This window comes from Sorex araneus, chromosome 3 (genome assembly GCF_027595985.1).
Source record: "Sorex araneus isolate mSorAra2 chromosome 3, mSorAra2.pri, whole genome shotgun sequence".
Taxonomy (NCBI): Eukaryota; Metazoa; Chordata; class Mammalia; order Eulipotyphla; family Soricidae; genus Sorex; species Sorex araneus.
Window position 1 is genome coordinate 83,898,429 of NC_073304.1, and position 17,000 is coordinate 83,915,428.

Here is a 17,000-nt window from a genome sequence, read left to right on the forward strand (position 1 = left end):
TATTCTCCTCTTATCTATGGTCTTCTGCTTACAGTTCCTTTCACTCTTTTAGTCAAACACTACTTATGAAAGCCCAGCATCATGGCTATGAATGGGACCTTGGAACCAAATGGCCCAAGTCAGATCTCTGACTGTGAAACCTGCCTAAGCAAGTTATTAACCTTATGGACTTTCATTTCCTTACCATTAAAAGGAATATGAAGTTAGTGCCTCTTTCATGATGAAATTAGCATTAACAATGAAAAGTTGATGGAGCAGATCCTGATAGGTAGTAAATATACATAAATGTATGGTCATCTTCAAGTTCTCCACCAGAGAATAAGTGCCACAAAAATGTTTCAGCCACTTTTGCCAATTTGTATTTACTGAGATGGTTATTCTACGTTACTGACATGGGAAAGGATAACCAGGTACCTGTCTCATTGCACTTCTGAGAACAGTGTTAGTTTTGCTAAATATCTTTGTGCTGGTTAACTATGTTGGAGACAAGGACAAATAAACATTCTGTAGTAACAGAGTATAGTAGTTCCAGTGAATTTCTTCCTAAAATATATGTATTATTACTGCTAGTCTGAATATACTGTTTATAGTGTTGCTGTATACGTAGAGAAAAAGAAACTTTTAAATTCAGGATGTTTGTGGTCACATCTTACAGTGCTGAGTGGAGGGTGTTATTCTTGGTGCATTGCTAAAGGGCTGTCCACTGTCAGGTGTCTGGGGGACTACGCAAAACTGGGTATTTAACTGGGCTTCCTGCATACAAAACATGTGAACTTACCCTGTTGCCTCTCTAGGACCCCAGAAGAAGCAATTTTTCAAAAACAGTAACAATAAGTCTCTCAATGAGAGACATTACTGGTGCCCGCTTAAACAAATCGATGAGCAATAGGATGACAGTGACACTGACAGTGATATAAATAAAAGTAGAATATCAAACACGGAAAAGATAATCCTTAAAAAGTCCTAAATAATTCTTACATTTTTAATTATTTTTTACAAGAGATAGTGATCCTGTGATAATTAGTTGCTTGATCAATATTTTCTCAACAACATGTGACTAAGGGTATAATTTAAAAAACTCGGGCAAAGAAAAATGAGTGAGAAACATGAATTAGGATATTCAGTGAGAAGGATGAGTAAATTTAAACATAGATGAATATGATAAATTTAAACACAGATCAGGGAAATAATAAAACAATGAGCTACTCTATGTTGGGGTAGGGAACCACACTGGTAAAAATTAAACAAGATTGTTCAAATACACTCTTGGTGAAGACATAGAGAAAGGGCATTGTTAAGGATGGTGTTGGAACATTGTATGCCTGTAACTCAATCACGAATAACTGTAGCTCAAGGTGACTCAATAAAAAAAGTAAAATGAAGGGGCTGGAGCAATAGCACAGCGGGTAGGGCGTTTGCCTTGCATGCAACTGACCCGGGTTTGATTCCCAGCACCCCATATGGTTCCCTGAGCACCGCCAGGAGTAATTCCTGAGTGCATGAGCCAGGAGTAACCCCTGTGCATTGCCGGGTATGACCCCAAAACAAACAAACAAAAATTCCCATACTTACAAAAATAGATTTTCTCATCTACATATGAATCATTTTAAGCTGCAAAATTTTTTACTTTAAATATAATAAATTGTATTCTTTTCATTGCATATTTTATTTTCCCTCTTCTCTTCATTTATTGTTGTTGAGATAAAGTGGGTGCTTCATTCTTGGTTTCGGAGCTTTGGTTACACACTGTGTCATGGTGCTGGGAATTCAGTCATGGTGCTGGGAATTCAAAGAGCATTACTACTGGGATGGCACTTGGTATGGAAGGTGGTTCCATGGATCTAACTCATCGCTTCAACCAACAAGGCAAAGTCTCTATGAAGTAGGTTTTCCTGGGCCCCTAAAATGCTTGTTCTGAATTGTACAAGAAGACCTTCACATGAACTTCCTTCCAGTTTGGGAGAGGCCGCAGATAACTTCTGTCAGTCAACCTTGTTGAGAGAACAATGGACAATGGATATTGGATAACTAGATATTCTAGGTAGATAAAAGAAGTGTAAGAAAGCAGGGACCCTGCTTCCTTACTTTGGTGGTCAAAATATAAACAACAGCACTTTTAGAATAAAACATCATACATGTTTGGCCCAACAGAAAACTGTGTTGGAATAGATGAGAAGCAGAAAAGGTAGCCCTGAGCACTTAATACACATAAAGCAACCACAGAAATATCTTGAGCTGGGAACCAAAACAGTGCATTCTGTAAAAGATTATTTTCCTTAGAGTATTTACATACAAAATGGATCTGTACAATGAATAAATGCCAAAAAGTTGATTGAAAACAAGCAAACCAGTTACATAAATATCCAATAGGTGTTGGTGAACGAAATCACATATTTATATAAGCTGATGGGTGAAGAGTGTCTGTGAGAGCTTCCCCTGTGGGGCTGAATTTCATTCTGGCTTTGAGTTAAAAAAAATGTACAAAAAAAATCAAGTATTTCTCCAGTTTCTCCTAGTGTTGATAGTCCCTGTGGAAGTTGAATTTATACAAATAAACATAATCACCAGCACAGATTTTTTTTTCCCTGCTCACACTCTTGAACCCATTAGTGATGACTTTTCCAGGGTGGTTTTTCCTTTCATTGTTCTTTCACCTCACAATAACATTTTACAGTTACTCACTTATTGTCTATCTTAAATTTTATATGAAGTAATACCAGTTCACCCCATAGCACTTTATTAATAACTTTTTAAAAAATGTTTCTGGGTCGCACCAAGTGGGAGTCTCAAGACTTCCTTCAGGTTCTGTGCTTGGGGATCACTCCTGGCAGTGTATGTAGGACCATATGAAGTGCTAGAGACTGAACCCAGGTCAGCCACATGCAAGGCAAGATTTTACCCACTGTACTCTATCTGTGGCCGCTCCAGTTTATTACTATTCATAGCACTTATCACAGTAATGGTAACTTACCAATTGATATCTTTACTAAACTTTAAACTTGAAATCATGGAATTTAATCAGTAAATGATAGCACAGTAGGTATGGGCGTTTGCCTTGTATGTGGCCAACCTTGGTTTGATTCCTCTGCCCCTCTCGGAGAGCCCAGCAAGCTACCGAGAGTAGCTTGCTCGCATGGCAGAGCCTGGCAAGCTACCTGTGGCGTATTCAATATGCCAAAAACAGTAACAAGTCTCACAATGGAGACGTTACTTGTGCCTGCTTAAGCAAATCAATGAGCAATGGGATAACAGCGATACAGTGAATCTTAAATTTAATCTTAAATTTAATTTAATCTTTAAATTTAATTAAATTTTATTTTTTTTCTTTTTGGGTCACACCCTGCAATGCACAGGGGTTACTTGTAGCTTTACACTCAGGAATTACTACAGGTGGTGCTCAGGGGACCATATGGGATGCTGGGAATCGAACCCAGGTCGGCTGCATGCAAGACAAACGCCCTACCTGCTGCCCTACCGCTTCAGTCCCTAAATTTAATCTTTAGTACTGAACCTAGCATATAAAATTAATCAAGTATCTTAAGTAACTAGAATCTTCCTAATAAAGATCTTTTATAAACTGATCAAAGGGCTTTTTGAGAGCTGACCTAAACACTATGCTTTCATGAATTTTATTGGTACTTTCTTGTAACTTGTCTATCTTTTGATGAGTGCAGCTTTTCTTTTGTTGTTTTTTGGCCACTCCCATGGTTGGTGGGCGGGTGGGGAGGAGCTGCTTCTTGGCGAAATAATGTTCTGGAACCATATGCCACCAGAATCAAGGCTGAGACTTCAGCATGCAAAACTGAGCTCAGGCTTATTGAGCTGCTCTCCAACATGGAAACATAAAGAGACTAATGATAAATTTTGGTCTTACAAAAGGTCAATATCAGAAGTGAAAGTAGAAATGAAGACTAAAAAATTTAAATCAGATCACTGTAGAATGAAATGAGTTACACTTTGTGTGATTTCCAAAGCAATCTGCTTTTAGATACATGCAAAGTTTAAAAGGAAACAAATATGCATAAATAGAATTTACCAATTTGAAAGAAAGCTTGGCAAAATCTCTTATATCATTACACATTTGACGGAGATGAGCTCAAGATACACATTCAAAATGTAAATAAAGTCATCTTTTTAGAGGAAGAAATTACTATCACTCTATAAATAACATTTGGTAAGCACCTATCATTTGTTTCACTCCAGCAGTTATTATATGAAAAGTAAAATATGCATGAATGTTGAATTATATAAAAATGCGTAAATGATGGATAATTAAATATAGACACTAAACAAATACATAGTTAAGAAGACTGTCTTGGGATGGGAGATACCTCAGGGGTCTGGTGACCAACACCCTGTTAGAACCCCCCATGGCCCACCATCCATGGTTCTACAAATCACCCCTCCCTCTCAGCTTTACTGGCCCTTGAGCAACCCCCAGGGCTGGCTTGTTGGTCCCCAGCACTGCCAAGGCCTGAGCAACACCACTTCTTCAGGCCCTTGGCATTGGACTTCTAAGTATCTTGAGAGAGAGAGGCCTCTGGGCTCCCTGAACACTGCTTTGGAGGTACCCTCCACTCCCTCCAACCTAAATGGTGTCATGGACACATAAAGAGTTTCTACATTTTGAAGATGTAGATTTGCCCAAGTAATATGGGATTATAGAAAGCAATTTCATTGTTCTCCATCCATTCTAAAGAGTTACATGGAAAAATACCAAGAGATGTGCTTACAATCAGCAACGCCAATAAGGCAAGTAAGGAGGGAAGGGGTAAGTCCTTGAACAGCTTGTCTGGGACCCAGAAGGAAGAGGGCCTGCGATGATGCAATAAAGGAAGGAAACTTGAAATAAACAAAGATTGGCTAAGACCCAGAGGACAATGAGGGTGTGAAGTGTTTTAGGGCTTTTTGATAAAGGGCTTTCAAGCTGAGGATTGCATTCTCTGGTAGAAAGGAAAGTCTGTATCTCAGGATTTTTCATCTTCACGAGGAAAAAACCCCATTTCTTTATGGTGAGAGAGCCTGGCCAGCTACCTGTGGTGTATTCGATATGCCCAAAACAGTAACAATAAGTTTCACAATGGAGACGTTACTGGTGCCCGCTGGAGCAAATTGATGAGCAACAGGATGACAGTGACAGTGACAGTGACTGGCCTTTCTGGTGAGGACTACCTCCTCAGTTCCAGTAACTAGAACGAAGGTTTTCAATACCTAATAATTTTGAGACAATGGTTGTTTAATTTGGGAGGGGCACTCACAGCGGTGTGCAATCTGGCAGTGACGGGGGACATGGTGAGGCTTCGGATGAGGGGCATAAAACCCAGAGCCTCTCATGGGCAAGGTACCTGAGTCATATCCGTGGCCCTTCAAACATATTACTATTCAAAAATATTCAAATTTTTACAGAACCTCAACACGGACACATTTGGGGATGTTAATAAGATTAGTGTTATTGAGTAAAACAGCAGCAGTTATTTTTATTACTTGTCACGCAACATCTTGTATTTTCTAAATGTTTCCTTTTGGTTTTCCATATCTCTCTAGTGATGCTGTAAGGTAGTTTTCAGGGGAACTGTTGGGGGCACACATGGAGATGCTCAGGGCTTAACACCTGGCTTTGTGCTCAGGGACCACCCCTGGCAGTACTTGGGGGCCCAGTGTCAGGGACTGACGTGGGTTAGCTGTGTGTAAGGCACTGAGAGACTCAGTTTTAAGAAAATAGGCCTCCTCTCAGCACTTGAAGAGATCCTGAGGACCCTGCAGCCTGCATGTTATCTGCCTTATCCTTTGCAGTCCCAACAAGATCACGGCCTAATTGTTTCCTCTCTTTTTCTTTTCTTTTTAATTCCACACCCATCTGCACTTGTGACTTACTCCTGACTCTGCGCTCAGGGATCACTCATGGCTGGGCTCTGGGGAAAATATGGGGTGCGTGAGATCAAACCCTGGCTGCATTCAGAGCAAGCATCTTACCAGCGGTACTAACTCTCTAATTGGCCCGTAACTGTTCTCTTCTAAGGACTAAGAAGGCAACAGCTGTCTTATGGCTCTCCAAAATCTTACAAGGTACCTAAGAAAGCAGGGAAACCTAAAGGAAACATTTAAATAAGGCAGTGTTATATAAAACACTGTATGTTTTCCTTCTATGAGTGACATTTCCTTTATATCTCTTCTCTTTACTGTATGACTATTACAGTTTATGGATATATGGTAATTATCTTAAACAAACACATATTGCCAACACGAATGGAGGGAGGGCTGGAGGGACCTCTTTTATATAAATACAGGCTATACATGTTTGATTTTGAAATTAGAGTAGAGCAAATAGAAGTTAAAACAAATGCATCATTTTCAGAACCCCTGAGTGAGTTGTATACTTTTATACAGATCTAATAAAGTGTCATAAAGTCCAATGAAAGTGTTGAGGTGCAGTGAGGGAATCTTCAGTATGTCATCTGGAAAAAGAAGAAATAATTTTTGAGAGGAAGGAAGATAACAGAGAGAAGAGGGAAACCGGGTAGGGATACGGAAAGTGACACCCCTGCCCCAGTCCTGGGAAAGAGTCCCAAGACTGCAAACAGTAGTCGGCTTTATGCCGAGAAGGGCAGAGACAAAGTGCTGAGTGGTCAAAAGCAGAGACAGAAAGAAAAGGCAAAAAGAAAAGGGGCAGGAAAAGGACTGGAAATGATGGGGAGAACTATTTCCCCAGTCAGGGTTAGAAAGGGTCACTTATTATGTATTCAAGAGAAAGGGATGTTTTGCTGCAGAGCTTCTTGAAACTTTAATGTGCAGATGAATCACCTGGGGATCTTGTTAAAACGCAGATTCTAATTCAGTAGGGCTGGGGTGAAGCCCAGGCATCTGCATTCCTAACCAGTCCCCAGGTGAAGATAATGCAACTTTGATGAACAAGGATTTACAGTATTACACATGAGCACTTACATTAGTTTTATAAAATAAATAAATGAATGAGTGCTTCTCAATATAGATACTTTGTGCCGGTTTATAAGAGACCTTAATTGTAAAATATCCTTCCTCTCACCTTCTTAGCAATTTGAGAGCATGGCACTGGTAGAAATTTACAAGAAGGACAGGACAACTACCTGTGATGTTTATAGTAACACAGATGCACATTAAAGTGCCTAAAAGAACTTTCTGAGATCACAGAAATGTTCTCTCTGGACAGTCCCACGTGGTCGCCACTAACCATCTGTGACTATAGAGCACTAGAAATTTGACCAGTAGAACTGAGGGAGTAAATTTTTAACTAGTGGCTGTGATGATTATCAAAGTCGCTAGGGTCATTAAAAGACAATGAGATGCTTTTTGTCTCCTGATAGAAGTGCTCTTCCTGTCAGGATTCTAGAAATAGCTGTCAATTTACAATAGAGACCCAAGAGGTATCCAGATTACACTAGGATATGATGGTATAAGGTAACTGTCATATCTGAGTCCTGTTGAAGAAAACTGGTAACACTAAGCATTGGGTTTCTGCCAACTCATCATCCATAGTAATATCTCATTAAGAAGCCCATCTTGAGAAGTTACACACACACACACACACACACACAGGCTTATTAAGCAGAAGATTATACATCAAGGCCCAGCTATGTCCTTACTAATGCGTGAACTACAAGACATCTAACCTTTCCAATCTTCAGTTCCTAATTTCTTGAGACTGGAGAGTTCATTGATAGTAATACCAGTAGGGAAGGTGTTAGGATGTTAAGTTTCTAACAGCATCATTGATTATATAGTACCAGTCTATTAATAATCAATTACTCAAGGAGAACCGAAATACTGTACTTAAAACAAAATCCAAGGAACACTTAGACTCTTTTGTACTAAATTTCTGTTTAATATTCATGGATTATGCTCTCTTTTAAATGAATGTTTCAGTGCTTCATATTTGCTGTAACGGAACATAACCTGCAAAAAAAGGATCAGGCCAAAGCCATTCGGTAGAAAGATGGTTAAGGGAGGAGTGCTTTATTTAGTAGTTTGGGGGAGCTGGTAAGCATCCTTCTTGCTAAGATTATACTGAAAATAAAGGAAATCGCAGACTGCTCATTTCCCTTGTACTCGTTGTAATCTTGTGGAAACTTCCTGTAAAAGGCAGTTATAGCATTAAAAGTAAACTGATTTCACACTCACCGGATACTACCAGACCAACAATTGCAGTCCTCTGGGAGAAAAATAAAATAGCATACTTATCCTTTATACTTTGTATTAGTTTAGAAGAACATGGAAATCCTAGTGTTGGAGAACAGACTTCTGCCAGAGGCAAGGAAACGATTTAGAAACATGGTTACCATTTAGTAGTTCCACTGAGAGGCAGAGCTCATTAGCCAAGAGACCGGTTACACTCAAAACAAAACAAAACAAAACAAAAATCCATTAAAGAAAGTACAGCATGAAAATAGAGCCCCCTTTGATCTCAGCACAGATTAGTCACAGTTTTAAGATATATAATTTTAATAACTTCTGCTAAGGGGTAATATTAAGAGTAATTTTAGCCATGGCAGGGTGTACATGGATTTTATATACTGTCAGAACATCAAGTTTTATCATGGCTGTCTCCTCTTTTGGCTTTGCAAATACACAAATATCTGTTAAGAGCTTATTAGCACAGCAGCATATATGGAATGCCAAGCTGCAGTTATGTTCAAGTCTCAACAGGAAAGGAAACTGGAGAGACCCGATTTCCATCACAGTGTCAGTCATTACGGCTTCATTTTTATATATGTACACCAGGCTTTGGGTAATATTTCATTTGAGAAGCTTCCATTACAGGCATTCTTTGAAGAAATTGTGGATTTGGTTCCAAAACATCATGAGAAAGTGAATATTGCAACAAATAGAGTGACGTGAATCTTCTCTCTCGGTGCCTATAAAAGTGTTGTTTAAATAACAATATAGTCTACTAAGTATGGAACAGCATTCTGCTAAAAATATAGCTCAGGGCTGTAGAGACAGCACAGTCGCGGACACCCGAGTTCAGTCCCTGGTACCCCATGTGGTCCCCTGTGTCTGCCAGGAGTGACCCTCGAGTGCAGAGCCAGTAGTGAGCTCTGAGCACCTCTGGATGTGGCCTCAAACAAAACAAACTGTATAGTTTATTTAAAATACTTTAATTGTTTTGCTAAAAAATGTTAACCATCATTTGAATCTCTCACAAATGACTCTTTGTTGCTGGTGGAGGGTCTTATAAAAATAATGCAAAATCTGTGAAGTGCTGTAGAAAGCTAAGTGCAAACAAACTGAAGAGCACCTATGTTTGCAACTGCTGCTAAAGAAAATGCCCCCAAACCATGACACGCAACCTTAGCCTTCAAGCTGCATCAAACTTAACTTGGAAAGAAAATCTAAACCCGCTAGAAGTTTATTAGGAAAAAGCAAGAGACTTAATTGAAGTATAAAATAGCAAAGTCCAAAATAAAAAAGTTGAGAGGATGAATTCTGAATTAATATTTTGATTGCTATGGACTGAGTGGTGTGGCAAGGGAAGGAAAGCCTTGAACTCATAGAGCTCTGTGTCATTTGCTGGGGACACCCTTGCTGTTCTTTGTGAGCTCAAGTCTGATACTTACCTGGAGGCAAGAAAAACTTTTTTTTTTCTGTTTTTTTTTTGTGTGTGTCACAGCCAGAGACACTCAGGGATTACTCTGGCTTGGCACTCAGGAATCACTCTCAGCGGTGTTTGGGGGGCTATCTGGGATGCAAGGGGCTGAATCTGGATCATCTGAGTGCAAGAGAAGCGCCCAACCCACTGTACTATCACTCCGCCAGAGAAAAATACTCTTGAATCTTCTTACCTTAGATCTTCTGACCTTAGATGATACTCTACTTTGTATCTTTGATTTAGTGGTGGTTTACATGAATTTCTGAACTTCACACTCGTGTGAAAATAGCATGTACTGAGTAGAAACAACTTCAAATGTTGATCTTCTGCTGGGTTCATAGAAGCTGGGAAGGTTTCTTGTGATGTGGCCAGTGAGTCACATCCCTGTATCAGCATTGAGATTGCAAGGATAAACAAGCGATACTCGATGAACTGTTTTCACTTTCAGTATAGTAGTCAATAAATCACGTGGCATCTGTTTGGATGACTTTTTCCATCATAGGTTATTGAGAGTTGTTCGCAATCCATTTTAAGGTAAACTACCGTGTTTAGTAGATTAGGTGTATTAAATGTACTTTTAACTTAAGGATACTCTCAATTTATAACGGGTTATTCAGGACATGACACCATCATAAGCCGAGGAAGATGTATAGTGGCAATTATTTGGCAACTGTGTTGCTTGTCAACAGATGCTTTTGATAATTTTCTTTTATTTTTTAATTTTATTGAATCACTGTGAGATAGTTACAAGCTTTCATGTTTGTGTTATACTCTTACAATAATCAAACACTCATCCCTCCACCAGTGCACATTCCCCACCACCAATATCCCGAGTATACCCCCCCCCCTTCACACCCTCCCCCTGCCTCTATGGTAGACAAAATTCCCCATACTCTATCTACTTTTGGGCATTATGGCCTTGCAACACAGACACTGAGAGGTCATCATATTTGTTCCATTAGCTACTTTCAGCATGCATCTCCCATCCCAACTGGTTCCTCCAGCCATCATTTTCTTAGTGATCCCTTCTCTATTCCATCTGCCTTCTCCCCTCCACTCATGAAGCAGTTCTCTAGCTATGGGGCAATACCCCAGGCCTTTGTATTGACAATTATCTTAACCTGTTGTTAAATGGCTGTGACCAATTCCTAAACTGGGGACAACTGCATCTGCTACTGTAACTAGCATCCTTCCCAAAGACCCACCTGAGAAATAAACCAGTACTGGCCATTATTTACCCAGAATCTACATTGGACATTTTTGTTGTTGGTGGTGGTACTGTGCAATAATACAGAATTCAATTAGGGAAGTGTTTAGAGTGATTACAATCTCTGGGTGCCGTTTATGTAAAACTTTCTATCTTGTTTATTGTTGTTTTTACTTTTTTAGCTTTTTGGGTCACACCCAGTGATACTCAGGACTTACTCCTGGCTCTACACTCAGGAATTATTCCTAGTGGTAGTTGAGGGACTGTATGGAATGCTGGGGATCGCACCCGGGTCGGCTGAGTGCAAGGCAAATGGATCACTCTGGCCCCGTTTTGGTTTTTTGGTCATGGTAGGGAGGTAGAGGGATTTATACTTAGTGGGGCTCAGGGCTTATTCCTGGCTCTGTGCTTAGGGATTACTCTGACAGGGCTCCGGGGACCATATAGGATGCTGGGAATAGAACCCAGGTCTGTCATATGCAAGGCATGCATCCTACCCTCTATACTATTGCTCTGCCCCCTCTAAAACATCTTATTAGGGAATGAAATTTAAGTGGATAAAAAGGTAAAGAGATTCTGCTTATTATCATACATGATCAATACTGCCTCCTGCCTGCACCTGGTTGCTCCACCCAGGCCTGGGTTCGGATGAGCCTCACGCATGAAGGAACCGGCAGAGGAACCAGGTGTTCGGGACCTGGGACTGAGATCTTCAAGCCTGCTCAAATCAGTACTGGGCCTCTTCCACCCAGATCCCCCATTTTCCAGTAGCTAGGCGGTCACACCCAGAAACTGCCCTCAGTGCCATGTAATCCCATCAACGGCCAAGACCCAGAGACTATAAAACCAAGCTCCTGGAAGCGACACCTTATAGCCTAACTCTTCCTCTCGGAGAACCTGGCTAGCTACCAAGAGTTTCCTGCCCTCATGGGAGAGCCTGGTAAGTTCCCTGTGGTGTAGTCATATGCCAAAACCAGTAACAGTGATGGGTCTCATTCCCCTGACCCTGAAAGATGCTCCAACATGACATTGTTGAGAAGGACGAGTGAAGAGAGGCTTATAAAATCTCAGGGCTAGAACGAGTGGAGATGTTACTGAAACCGCTGGAGAAAATTGACGATCAACGGGATGATGATGATGATGATGATGATGATGATGAACCAATACTGAGTCATCTCTATCCCAAGTGAGCACTTCTCACTGCTCTTCAAACACTGAACATTTTGAAGCAAACCTCAGATATTAAAAGTATTTAATTTTTAAGCAATTCAGGATGAATTTCTGAAAGATGAAGACTTTAGGGGCCAGAAAAACAGTATAGGGATTCGTTGTCCTTTCACCTGGGCCTAGTTTGATGTCCAGCACTACATATGGTCCCTTGAGCCAGGAGTGATTCCCAAGGCTGGTGTTTTCAAACCCCCTAGCACTTACCAGCCCCCTTCAAAAAAAAAAAAAAAAACCAAACAAATGAAGATGTAAAAAATACAATCATAACACCATTTCTTAAAAATGGTATCATCAGTCTCCAGTCCCCACTCACTCAAACTTTAAAAAAAAAAAAGTGTTCAATTCAGGATCCAAATAATGTTTCACACATTGCATTTGGATGCTGAAGCTCTCTTTCTCTTCTTCTTCTTGTTGTTGTATTTATTTATTTTGGTATTTTGGTCCCTATCAAGCTGGGCTCAGGAATGACATCTGGCAGTGCTCAGGGAACCATATGTGGTAATGGGGATTTGAACCTAGGTCAGTGATGTGCAAGACAAGAGCCTTAATCCCTGTACAAAGTCCCTTTTTCTTGTTTTCTTTCTTTTTAGGGCAGCCTCTCTAGCAGTGTTCCTCGCCTCTCAGTGATTCTCAGCCAAGCTGGGCTGTTAGTTCAATATGAGTACCCATGATATTGGGGAAATGTGGTGCTGAAGGTCAAACCAGAGCTGGTTGCATGGAAGGTATGTGCTTTAACCCTGAATTATTTCTTTGAATCTCTGGGACCCTGGCACAGACTAGATGAGGCTTCTGGAATTTTGAGCTTCTGGAGCCTGACAGACTAGAAGACTCCTAGACCTTAAGCCTCATCACAGGGTCATTTGGTTGTTCCAGAGTAGAACACTCACCAGAGCAAGGCAATTTTTAAAATGTCAGTCAGTTCTTCCTTGTATCTGTGAGGCCTGATACTCAATTCCTAGTAGTACATACCCCTGACCTCAGAACCACAGACCAAGCATCTATGGCTAAAGCATTTACCCAGCAGGTCTTAATTGCTGGGCCAAGTACCACAGAGAGTGGGCTATAGACTCCAGAGCAAAGCTGGGGAGGCCCCGCCCCAAGAATGTTGGAGAGATATGGGAGAGGAGATAACTACAAATGCTCAAACGCACTATTAAAAAAAAAAGGGCACAAACGTTTCCTGTGACTAGTATGGGTAAAGTCAAAGGTAATGAAAGCTCTGCTTATGGAATTGGGAAAAACAATGAAAGTGTTCATTTGGGCTGTTGATTGTATCTTGTTTCTTTAGGTTAAAGCAACTTGTGTGAACATGGTCAGTACAGTGCCTTGCACAGGACAAGCAAGATAGTCTGCTATTTGCTCCGAAAGCTCGTAATTGATGATTTCCCTGATGCACTTCAGTCTCAAACAGAAGCAAATCTTCAAAAGGAAAAGAAGCCTTTGCAAGCCATCCAACTTTCCTTCTACTTAATCATAATTCTGAGAGCTATCATTTACTGATGGTTTCCTAAGGGTCAGGCAATGGAAGCCAGGCTCTTCTAGCTAAAATGGCACACGGAAGAAATCAAAGTTATTTGTTCACTCAAGGATATAGAGTGCTTTACAGTGAACATTCAGAGTAACTTTACCCCCTTGTCATAGAGTTTATGATCATTTTACAAAATCATTGTTGGGCCGAGATTCAGCCTTTTGAAACTATTCTAAGTGCTTTATCATTATTCCTTTGTTACCAGGTCTGAAAGGCCTTGATAGTTATCCCCGTTTTACAGAGGGGTCTAGTTTAGAACACATACATTAAGAATAATGGAACTTGATTTAAATCTGAGTATCTGAGGAGTCAAATCAGTGCAAGTAGAACAAGCCAGTACCAACACTCAGTTACAGGGTCACAGGATTCAAGGAAGACCCCCTGCAGATCGCTTCTCCTCTGTCGCTGTCGGTGGAAACTGCTCCCCCCTCCTTCACTCTGAGTCAGGCCTGTGCTGCTGGTGACAGGAAGCAAGTTACATAGCATAAAGAAACCTCAGGAATCAACAGGATGTGTTTTGTTTTTGTTTTGAAGACCCGCTGGTTTTGTGCTTTTCCCTGTCAAACATTTAAGTACCTACTGTGTGCAAAATAGGTCATAGCTTAGCTTTTTGCACTCCCCAGAAGAACAATTCTTAAACTTCCTGGAGACAGATGGCAGAAGAGGACTGCTGGCTTGTTTGGGAGGTTCTTCCACATTTCCAACCCTCCCCCCCCACCCCCTTTAGCCTCAGGAATTGTTCTACCCCCTCAAGGTAGCGGGAGTGACAATCCTCATTCTCAGATTGCACAAACCTGAGAATGAAGAGAAAAGCATTAGGCCTTGAGAGTTTAACAGATACCTTGGGAGGGGTGTCAGAAACTTGGGAGCGTCTGGATTCAGTCCCCCAGACCCGGCCAAGTCCAAGTTAGCTTTCCAGGTGGAGAAGACATAATAGAATTTGCAGAAGATAGAATATAAAAAGGCTCCTCAAGGTCCTCTTGAGTCCCCACACCCTAGACTACAGAGCACAATCCCAGCAGGTTTCTGTGCAAAAACATTTTGAGATGAATGCATACACTGTCCTCTAACAATGCAAACGTGACAGCTGCCTATTCACTAATCGTTCCGCCTCCGTTCAGAGCAGTTCGTGCCACAGAGGCATCTTCTGCGCTATCGTTATGCAACCTCACTCGCAGCGGGAGTTATTTCCTGTGCTTCTGGCTGCGCCAGATTCATGTAACACGCCTACCATGGGCTTCAATGGAAGTCGTTCTCCATTAACAACCACTCTAGCTTTTGGGGATGAATGCCCTGCACAGAATACCTCTTGCGCAGTAAAAATCCAAGTCATTAAAACTAATTCCCTCTCTCTCTGTCACACACACACACACACACACACACACACACACACTGTGCTTATGTATGCATACAGACAGGGAACTGCAGCAATGCAACCAGAGGGACAGCAGGCGGAGCTCTCTTTGTACAGTCCCTCCTTCTAACCCCCACCAACTCAAGATGAACTCGTGCCAGTTCCATTCTTTGCTGTGCCAGAAAAACACACACAGACACACACTCACACACGGCAGAAGCGGGTGGCCGCCAAATGTCCTCTCTCTGCACAGTGTCAGTTCTAATCTCTCCGTTCGAACGACGCGGATATTCCAAAGCAAGTAACGGGGAGTAAGGCGTCGCAACAATGCAACCTCCCAGGCAGCTCCCCGTGCAGCTCACACCCCCGCCCCCTTTCGCGGCGTGCCAAGAGTTTGGAGCGCGCGCACGCATACAGCGAGCGCAGGGCCTGGCGTATCCCTCCGCCTCCCTCCTTTCCCCGCTCGGCGGCTCAAACAACGATTTGGGAAATGAAGGGAGGAGGGAACTACTTTCCTGAAACTTGCTATGCTGCACACGACTTCGAGTTGCAGTGATTCGCCCGGAGGCCGCAGCTTTTAGTCGTTCTAGCACACACCCTCCCCGTCCAGGCAGCCTTGCTCGGCCACCTCTCCCCGCGCCCGCGGTGGCCCCCCCCGGGGGGCGGGGTGGGGGGGTGTAAAGCAGCGGCCGGGAGAAGTCGCCAGGGACTACTTCGCCTCTTGCTCCCGCGGGCGCCCCCGGTTCGGGCAGCAGCGGCGGCGGCGGAAGGAGCGGGCGGCGTGAGCGCTTCCGCCGCCCCCCTCGCGACTCCCCTCAGGCGGGCGTGAGGAGCTGGCCCGCCGAGCTGCTGGTGGGCACTGTCTGGCGGGGGGACCCGCGGCCGCTCTTCTCGCCCTCCCGCCTCGTCTCCGGACCTGGCCTCTGCGGGCGCACCCGTTCTTCTCCGGCCCGGGTGGGGGCGATCGCTGCTCCCGCCTCGCCAGGCTCCCCGCCGCCGCCGCCCCCTCCTCCCCTTTCTGAAGTCGTCCCGGCTGGAGCGTGTCTGGAGGAATCCGCCGCCGCCGCCGCCAGGGCCCTCGCCGGCTGCAACCCGTTCCTGAGGACCGGCCCGCTCGCCGCCGCCGCCGCCGCCGCCGGGGGCTGAGCGGGCAGCCGGGCGGGCTCGGGCGGGAGATGGTGGGGTGGGCTCCGGCGGGACCGCGCCGCCGCCGCCGCCCGGAGCCCGGGCTCGGCACCCCCCCGCCGGCCCCCACCGAGCGGAGCGCCGCTTCCTCCTCGCCGCATCCCTGAGGGAGGGAAGCGCCGCCTCAGCTCCCGGCCGCTCTGTCCGGCCGGCCGCCCGCCGCTTCCTGACCGGACCCCGTGGCACTCCACCCCAGCGGCCCGACCAGCGGCGCCCCACCGCCGCCTTCGCCGACCCTCTTCGCTTGTCGTTTTTGTTTTTTTCCTTACACCCCCCCACCCTCCGCCCCCCTTTTCCGCCGACCCGTCCCGGCCTCCTCGGATCCCGTGGCTGGACACTCGGGCGAGGGAAGAGGCTGGGGTCGCCACGGCGGAGGCTGTTGCCGCCACCCCCTTGCGGGGGTGGCCGGGGATCCCGGCTGGGGGGGCACCGTTCCGGGTGAGGCATCCACCATGGTGAGGCCCCTGAGCCGCTGCCCTCGCGCCCCCCCGGCCGCCGCTGCCTCCTGCCCCTCGGTGCTGCTGCTGCTCCTGCTGTTGCTCCTCCATCTCCAGATCGGATCACGGTGAGGGAAAGATGAGCGAGGAGACGGCGACTTCTGACAACGAGTAAGTGCCTCTTAGCTTGCTCTCGAAGCCCCCTGGCCACCCTCACTCACCCCCCCCTTCCCCGACCCCAGTCTTTGCTTTCCCCTTCGTAGGCAGCACCACTCACTCCCCCGACCTTCTGAGATTTGGGGGCCCGGAAAGCTTGCAGCCCTGCAGAGTTCCGTGCATCTTGTTCTGGACACAATCTTTGATTTCTTAAGCCATTTTATTTCATGGGAGCAAACAACCCTCCCCCCCAATTTTAGTTGCATTTTTCGGCGCGGGGGAGA

At 44.2% G+C, this 17,000-nt stretch overlaps 1 protein-coding gene across 1 annotated transcript in view; it reads left to right on the top strand.

The window, feature by feature from the left end:
• Positions 1-16,597: 16,597 nt before the first annotated feature.
• Positions 16,598-17,000, top strand: part of SPRED1 (sprouty related EVH1 domain containing 1) — an 83,594-nt gene continuing 83,191 nt past the window's right edge. Inside the window, exon 1 of the mRNA XM_004609559.2 lies at positions 16,598-16,731. Coding sequence (XP_004609616.1) covers positions 16,700-16,731 — 32 coding nt within the window. The 5' untranslated portion in view covers positions 16,598-16,699. The remainder of the gene's footprint in view (positions 16,732-17,000) is intronic.